Source organism: Boleophthalmus pectinirostris, unplaced genomic scaffold, assembly GCF_026225935.1.
Source record: "Boleophthalmus pectinirostris isolate CB_2022bp ecotype Guang Dong unplaced genomic scaffold, ASM2622593v1 HiC_scaffold_10, whole genome shotgun sequence".
In the NCBI taxonomy this organism is placed as follows: Eukaryota; Metazoa; Chordata; class Actinopteri; order Gobiiformes; family Gobiidae; genus Boleophthalmus; species Boleophthalmus pectinirostris.
Window position 1 is genome coordinate 12,909,206 of NW_026570971.1, and position 7,651 is coordinate 12,916,856.

At 44.0% G+C, this 7,651-nt stretch overlaps 1 protein-coding gene across 2 annotated transcripts; it reads right to left on the reverse strand.

The window, feature by feature from the left end:
• Positions 1–560: 560 nt before the first annotated feature.
• On the reverse strand, positions 561–2,162 carry otx2b (orthodenticle homeobox 2b). 2 transcript variants are annotated; one of them, XM_020919739.1, is made up of 3 exons: positions 2,066–2,162; positions 1,646–1,797; positions 561–1,181 (listed from the first exon to the last, which is right to left on the reverse strand). In XM_020919739.1, the coding sequence occupies exons 1-3, from the start codon at positions 2,160–2,162 to the stop codon at positions 561–563; spliced, it is 870 nt and encodes a 289-aa protein (XP_020775398.1). The 2 variants fall into 2 exon arrangements, with proteins under 2 accessions (XP_020775398.1, XP_055014235.1); XM_055158260.1 differs by having other exon boundaries at positions 2,042–2,162.
• Between the last annotated feature and the right edge of the window lie 5,489 nt (positions 2,163–7,651).

The window sequence follows — 7,651 nt, forward strand, 5'->3', positions numbered from 1 at the left end:
CCTCTGAATAAGGGTGAGCTCAGGACCTTTATTGAGAGTTGGAGCGGTGAGGTCACACCGTCTTTGGGCCAAAGCAGATCCACAAAGAGTGAAGGAGCAGGCCCGCGCGCCTCTGCACTGGACAAAGCCCAAGCACTGAACCGAGTCCGTCCAAAGTCACTGCAGTCTGATGCGAGGGGCTCACAAATTGCATACAATACAACAGATCACAGTTTGAAGGCTATCACAGATAAAAAACAAAAACACTGATACCATTTATATAAGACACACACTGATTGTCTCTCAGAAACTACATATGGATTCCTTATAAACACTTTTTTCTTAAATAAAGTAGTGCATCCGTGTCCACACAGCGACCCACGTGTCTGCTGAGTACAGAGCTGAGTGGCCCCTCAGGGCCCCTCTGTTTTCACATACTCGTATTCCGTGGCTGAGGTGCGCTTCAACAGGTGTGTCCTGCAGAGATGTGCACGACGCACATGAATAAATTATAGAATCTCCACTGGAGCTTCGCTCCGGGAGCGTCGTGTCGTTAGTTTGTGTTTTGGCTGCTACACTGTTCACAGGACCTGGAACTTCCACGAGGACTGGTCTTTATAATCCAAGCAATCCGCGTTGAAGTTGAGTTTCCAGGACGCTGCCTGGTCCTTATAATCCAAGCAGTCCGCAGTCGAGTTGAAGCCTAGACCTGACGTCCCATAGCCCTGGGTGGACAGAGGCGCGGGGGACTGGTTCAGATGGCTCGTGACTGCATTTGTGCTCATGGGGCTAAGCGTGGAGCCGGGCCCGGACAGCTGGTGGTGCATGGGCGTGAGGTAGGAGCTGCAGTCCATTCCACCGAAGTAAGACGTAGAGCCAGCGTAGCCCTGACTGTAGCCCGAGGCTTGCGTGTACGTCATGGGGTAAGACCTCTGCATGCACGAGGAGGAGGTAGACAGGGGGTCTGACAGGGGCGAGATGGACGCTGGGCTCCAGATAGACACCGGCGCGCTGCTGCTGGAGATAGCCGGGACTGTGGTGGTGCTGGTTGGGGGTGTGAACTGTCCGCTGGCCCCGCTCTCAGAGCTCACTTCTCGGGCAGGAGAACTTTTTTTCTTGGCCGGCCGCACCTTGTTCTGTCCCCCGTTCTGCTGCTGCTGTTGCTGCTGGCGACACTTGGCCCGTCGGTTTTTGAACCACACCTAGAAATGACACACAAAAATCATTATATTATAGCACTCTTGTCGGTATTGTTCTAGCCTCGGCATTATGGCACATTAAATTGTCTTTTTAGCGCCACAATTCTTTTTTTTTCAGTATGTGAGATCAATCGTTTATTTTTTTTAAGCACATAATTGCATTATAATTTAGTTGTTCATGTAAAATACCTTATCTAAAAAGGTAAGAGATATCCTGTTTAGTTTGTCTGATGAACAGAATAATTATTATACCAAGGTGACAAGATGAATATAATTATTAAAACGACGAATATGTATAAATACACATAAATAGGCTACATAAATTAATAGGCTACATAAATAAATGCTGAACATTAATTCATTTTGATGTTTACATCAAAATGAATTGGATCGAAATATTAGAATAGGTTATTTAGTAGAGGAATTAAAAGGCTATGAACACATTTTTGACTGTGGTCAAATCTCACCTGTACTCGTGATTCGGGAAGGTTAATTTTCAGGGCCACTTCTTCGCGCATGAATATGTCCGGATATCGAGTTTTGGCGAACAGAGCCTCCAGAACGTCGAGCTGTGCGCGCGTGAAAGTCGTCCTTTCTCGTCTTTGCTTCCGCGGCGTTGCTGCAACAATAGAACAAATCAAGCTGATGTGAATATGCGCTTCTAATTTACTATAATACAGACCCGATCAGACTTGTAAATAGCCACTCGGTCAGTGGATCTGTAATGAAACCCGAGGTTCAATGCGTAATTACGCACGAGATGCGCACATGCCTTGTGAAATAAATTGTATTTTTATAGATCTTTGATAACCTTGTGCATTTTAATTACAGTTTGATCGATAAAATCACTGTTGTCCCGTCACCTGCCATCTGCTCGTTCCACTCACCTGGATAGCCCACTGATGGATGCAGGAGGTCCATCCCGGAAGTGGTTAAGCTGAGCCCATTGACCGAGTAAGGCGGTTGCTTTAGATATGACATCATGCTAATGTTTGTCTGAGGGCTGAAGTTGGAGAAAATCTTGAAAATTGGTGGAGCTCCCAAAATGTGACTGGGTTCAGTCCCCGCTTGACTTAAGCGCTCTTCTGTTGAGACAAGAGACGTGCGTTATCATCACATTAGACAAGTTTTAAATGAAAAAAAGAGCAGGCCTAAACCTTTCGAATAAAATGATCCCTGTGAGGGGACTAAAATAAACACAATGGCCTAATTAACGTCTTATTTATTTTGGTTTGTTTATTAGGGTAAATGATTTTAATCAAATTATAAAAAACGTCTGATTGAAGCGACACACGGTATAATAATAACAGTTTTCTAAAAACGCATAAACAGACAAATATTGCAGGGAGGCCGTGCTCTGAAGCGTAAACGTGTTCACATGTTTTTCTAAAAGCATGATAACAGTAGGCCTACTTTAACCGATACGCACAATGCGTTATTGGTGTCACGTCAACTTTACTGACCTTCAGCCGCTCTCCCCACTGTGCGTCTTGATTAGTTGCATTTTTTCCTCCCATATCCAACGGTTTTAACCCCCTTGTCCCAATCTGTCGCGCTTAAACAGCCGTTTATTAGTTGTTCTGCCGCTCAATAATAATTAGACCGAACAAAAATTAATTATGATAGGCTAAATGTTTGAATGAATAAACCGAGTGACGTGAGTGCGAGCTTTGCTTTTGCTTGCACCTGCGCGCCCTTTTCTCCACATACTGGACTTTTACGCTCCCAGACACTTTAGCGCAATCTCTTAGCCAAGACCAGTTCAGTAATATACAGCGCGAGCACACTAATCATTCTGTGTGTTTTAACACAATAATTGTAATGCGTCAAAACAAAATTGCATTTTGCAGCACTTTTAAGGGATTAATGCTTTTCATTGGAGTGGGCCCAGTCCACCAAAACTGAGCTAAAACGGACTGTTCAAATGAGATTTATTAAACACATTTTGGCACATATAGTATTATCAATAATAATAATAATAATAATAATAATAATAATAATAATAATAATAATAAATAAATAAAATACAATTGCATTTAAAATAATTTTAAAAATTAAAATTACCTGGCGTGTGTGTGAGAGAGCAGGATAAAGTTTTTGGTAGTGCTTCCTCCAAACAGACCAAGCAGACTGGTAACACAAAGCGTCGTCCTGTACAGATTTGGTCTCAGTAAAAAATCGTAAACCCGAGCCGAACCGAAGCGTGCCCAGAACCTGGAGAAAGCGGCAGAGAGCGTGTGGCAGCGGCAGAACCGTGAGCGCAGCGCAGAGATGGAGGAGGTGCTTCGCCTGAGGATGTGTGGTGTTGTGAGTTGGAGTGGTTGGAGTTGGATTTTGTACAGAGGGCCAGCCAATAGGAGCCGCAGGACTCAGCTCTGTCTCTGCGCCGTCTCACACTGATGGGGAGGGCTCTTTTTTTTTTTTTTTTTTTTAGGAAAACAAATGTCTCCTGCTACTTTTTTGACGCGCAGTCCTCAGCCAATGGCATCGAGAGGGCGACTGACAACATCCATCCCACTGCACAGCACTACTTTGAGAAGTAAACATGCTGTATGTTTGGCACCATGTTAACATAATATTTATATCTCATAAAGACACAACTGACTCTTAAATTGAGTCTAGGTAACTGAGAGGCATGTAGGCACAGTAAAACGCAGCAATGTCAAACCATGATAGGATCTGAAATAGCTACTAAGATCCTTTGAAGTGGCCCATAGTCAGGTGCACGTTATGTCAAGGCAACTCAAACGTCCCAGTGCGCCTTCACATTCCAGCGCGTCCACAAGGAGATTTTTAAGTTATTGCCTTAAAAGTGTCCTTTCAGCCGTAGAGAGCCAGTGCGCTGCCACCAGCTCCCCCAGCTTCAAGACTGCCCCGCCGCAGGCCCGCGGCACAACTCACCGGAGGACTTTACAAGGTAGGCCTCTGTACTCAGGTTCAATAATATCCTACTAATAGGCCTACTAATGACATCAATAATAATAATAATAATAATAATAATAATAATAATAATAATAATAATAATAATAATAATAATAATAGTTTGAACAGTTGTGTATTTCACTCCTCTCCCGCTGGCCTATGTGATAAATACGCGTCATACGTCACTGAAGGAACCCTCGTGCTCAACTCAAAATAATACGGGAGGGTTTTCCATGGCTTCTTAAATGTCTCATCTTAAGAGGCTTTGTGAACACCTACACACTGTCACAGGCACTATCGCGCAGTGCGCTGCGCGGACACGCCGCTCTCCTGAACCACATCTGAATATTGATTTTGATTTGTAAACACGGAGGAGCGGGCTTTACGCCGTCATTTGGCTCTGTATGGCTCCACTGAGAAGCGGAGTAAAGACACGCGCACTTACTCTCGTGTTTATGTGACAGATGAGGACGGGGATCATGGATGTGTTTGGATTTGGACCAGGTCCGCGAATGGTGATCTTAATGAAGCCTGGCTCTGATCAGCACTCAGGTATGCCCGTCATTTTCTTATTGCTTCTGTGATCTTTATGTTTGGCGCACTTCTGCACTCTTTAGAACGTCTAATATACTGGCCTGTATATTTACTGTGGCCCATGGAGTGACCATTATCATCCACTTTCATGTTACAAGCCCTGTCACCATGTTCATACTCTACATGAGCTGCAGGTATCAAACAGTTCTCGGCAGAAGCGGTAAATAATGTATGAAATATAAAGGGCGTCCTCCGTGGGGACCGTGTCGGCTAAAAGGCCGTTTAGAGGCGGCGCAGAGAGCGCCTCTGGCGCCGGTTCCCAGCGACTCTGTACTAATTGACGTGGCACTTTTATCTTTGCTCCACTGTCAACCTCCAAGCCCGATCTTTACGCACAGTGGCACACGTGCACTGCACCTTATCAATGCGCTGTTGTTTTATTCGAACAAATAGACTGAAAACAATGTGACCTACATATTTAAAATATATATCTATATATGTATATATCTATATATCTTGGATTAATTTTGGAAATACAAATTTATTGTAATGTGAAAAAGTGAAAGGCTTACAGATCTGTTTTAGTGTACAATATATCTTTCTGACTCCTCTACATTTTGATATCTTTACGTTTGTTTGTATTTAGAAAAACAGAAAAAATAACTATTTATAAGACAGTTTGTAGAGCGATTTATTTTGTATTTATTTTATATTTATAATTCATATATGCCTAAATATAATTAATAGGCTGATTCATCTGTGTCATTTACGCAGCTTTGGTGCGTTTTTTGTTTTTTTTTTTACATAGCGCCACATGAAAACGGAGATAGTGTTTGTGTATGAGGCTTGGTGGTGGTGGAGGAGGATAATCGCAGGCTGTATTTTAATTAGACTGGCAGGTTTGATAGATACGCTGCCACCGCTGCTTTGCAACATATCCAAAGAATAAAGTGCCACACTGAGGCCCAAACAGAGGCTGCTCCCGTGCTCCGGCTCATCTGAAAGAGCTGCAGCTCTGTGCAAAGTAACGCGTTTGTGACCCCGGAGGTCGGCGCACATTCACATCTTCTCTGAGGATTAAAGGGGATAGTCTTTTAGAGTCACTCTGGGACGGCCTGATGAGAGCAGACACGTTTAGATAATCAGGCCAAACTCATCACATTATTTCTATTAGCAAATACACGGGGCTGATTAATCTCCAGTTTATTCTTACATTTGTTTACGTATTATACATTAGAATGTCTGTCCAGACTGAGGATAATATTCTTCACACCCATTATTTTTTGTGTGTGTGTGCAGGAAAAGACCAACAAATCCCAGAAGTGAAGTGGAGATGGCTACAAGAAAACAGAAATGAATCTGAGATGGCTGCAGAAAGTGCTCTCCTGAAACACGGATGTAAACAATGTAATGTAGTCCCCATAGTGAGCTGATAATGTGTGTATGTTCTGACTGTAATATGATTATGATTGTGCAATAAAAGTGTCCGTAGCAGTGCTGTGTGCAGTGCTTGTGTGCACCTGCCGTGCTGATCCCCTGTCTGCTGAGGTGCTGCCTGGTGTGGTAAAACCTGCCCTGCAGACCAGACCTCTCAAGTCTTCAAAGGAGGAAGAACTCAATGTGGGGGATTTGTTCAGCCTTATTTGGTAACCTAGGATTTGAATTGAATTCTGGGAGGCATTCATAACACATTTGAAAATGTTACATTGTGTGATTTTGTGTGTAATCCCCATCATAAATTTTTGGAATGGTCACAGTATTTGCACAACTGTGACTATTCATGATTGATCAAATGCTGTTGTTGTGTGGCCTCTCAGGGCAGAGGTGAACAGGACATATCGGCCCCGGTCAGAGGACCCCTCCTCACCAACACCCTACAGAAGGGCCAGGAAGAATGGAACAGCCCTGCAGTTGCTAATGGGGTTCCAACAAAATCAAACCATAAAACCAGGTCTGAGGACAAACATCAATGCCATCACTGCCCCACAGGCTCTGCTGCACATTCACATGCCCACACATCATGCACTATACTGTGGTCTTTTGGCATCCTGACACATGTTTAAAAACAGGTTGTTTTGACAGAAATATATTTTAAAAATAAATACAAGTTACATGTGTGTACCACAAGCATTGCACCCTTTTGAATGCACATTTATATTCTAGTACAAATACAGTCCAATCCATAACAGAACAAATCTGAGCCAAGGCTAACACCAGACACATCATAACAGATTTTTTCCTGCAACTGGCAACACACTTGAAAAGTACACCAAAACCCAACCTCCTGATCTCATTCTTATCGCTTATCATAATTTCAAGACTTGTTGTTCAGTGTTCTCTGACAAACAAATCCAAACTTGCAGAGTGTAAATCACTACAAGTGCTCTAATCTTGAATGATGGTGTGTTTATTGCACTATTTTCTCTGTCATAAATATTTCCTGCCTGGGTGACAGACGCAGCACTAGTGTGTGTGTGATGGCTGCTCCCTGTCCAAAAGCCCACTTTGCTTTGAATGACACTTTGGCGATGCCCCCAGCCCCACTTGGACTTCTCAAGCAGCCCCTGTTAGTGCCAGTTCCTCTCATGTCTTTAATATCTCTCTCTGGCCCGTGGGTTTGCTCTGAAGGCTCCCCAGTGACAGTTGGACTTGATGGCCACATTTGGGAGACAGCGGCGGGTGTTTGTAGCGTTCCCAGCCTCAGGCCTGTGGGACACTGATGGCTCGCCTGTCAGCCGGCCCCTCCCCTGTAATTAGGAGAGTAAACACAGTGCTTGGCTGGGCCTGCGTGGGAGGGAGTGGGAGGGAGCAGAGGAGGGAACCATCCCGCTCTGTGCCTGCTTCTTGAGCAGCTCTCCCCTGGCAAAAGAGGTGAAACAAACCCTCTCGTCCTCATCCAAACCAAGTGAGCTAACATTTAAATGAACTGCAGTTTACCAATATTCCACTGTTCTCCTCATTCCATGTAGAATCAAAGAGAGATGGAGTTTCCCCTCTACCACTCTGCTTTCTCTACC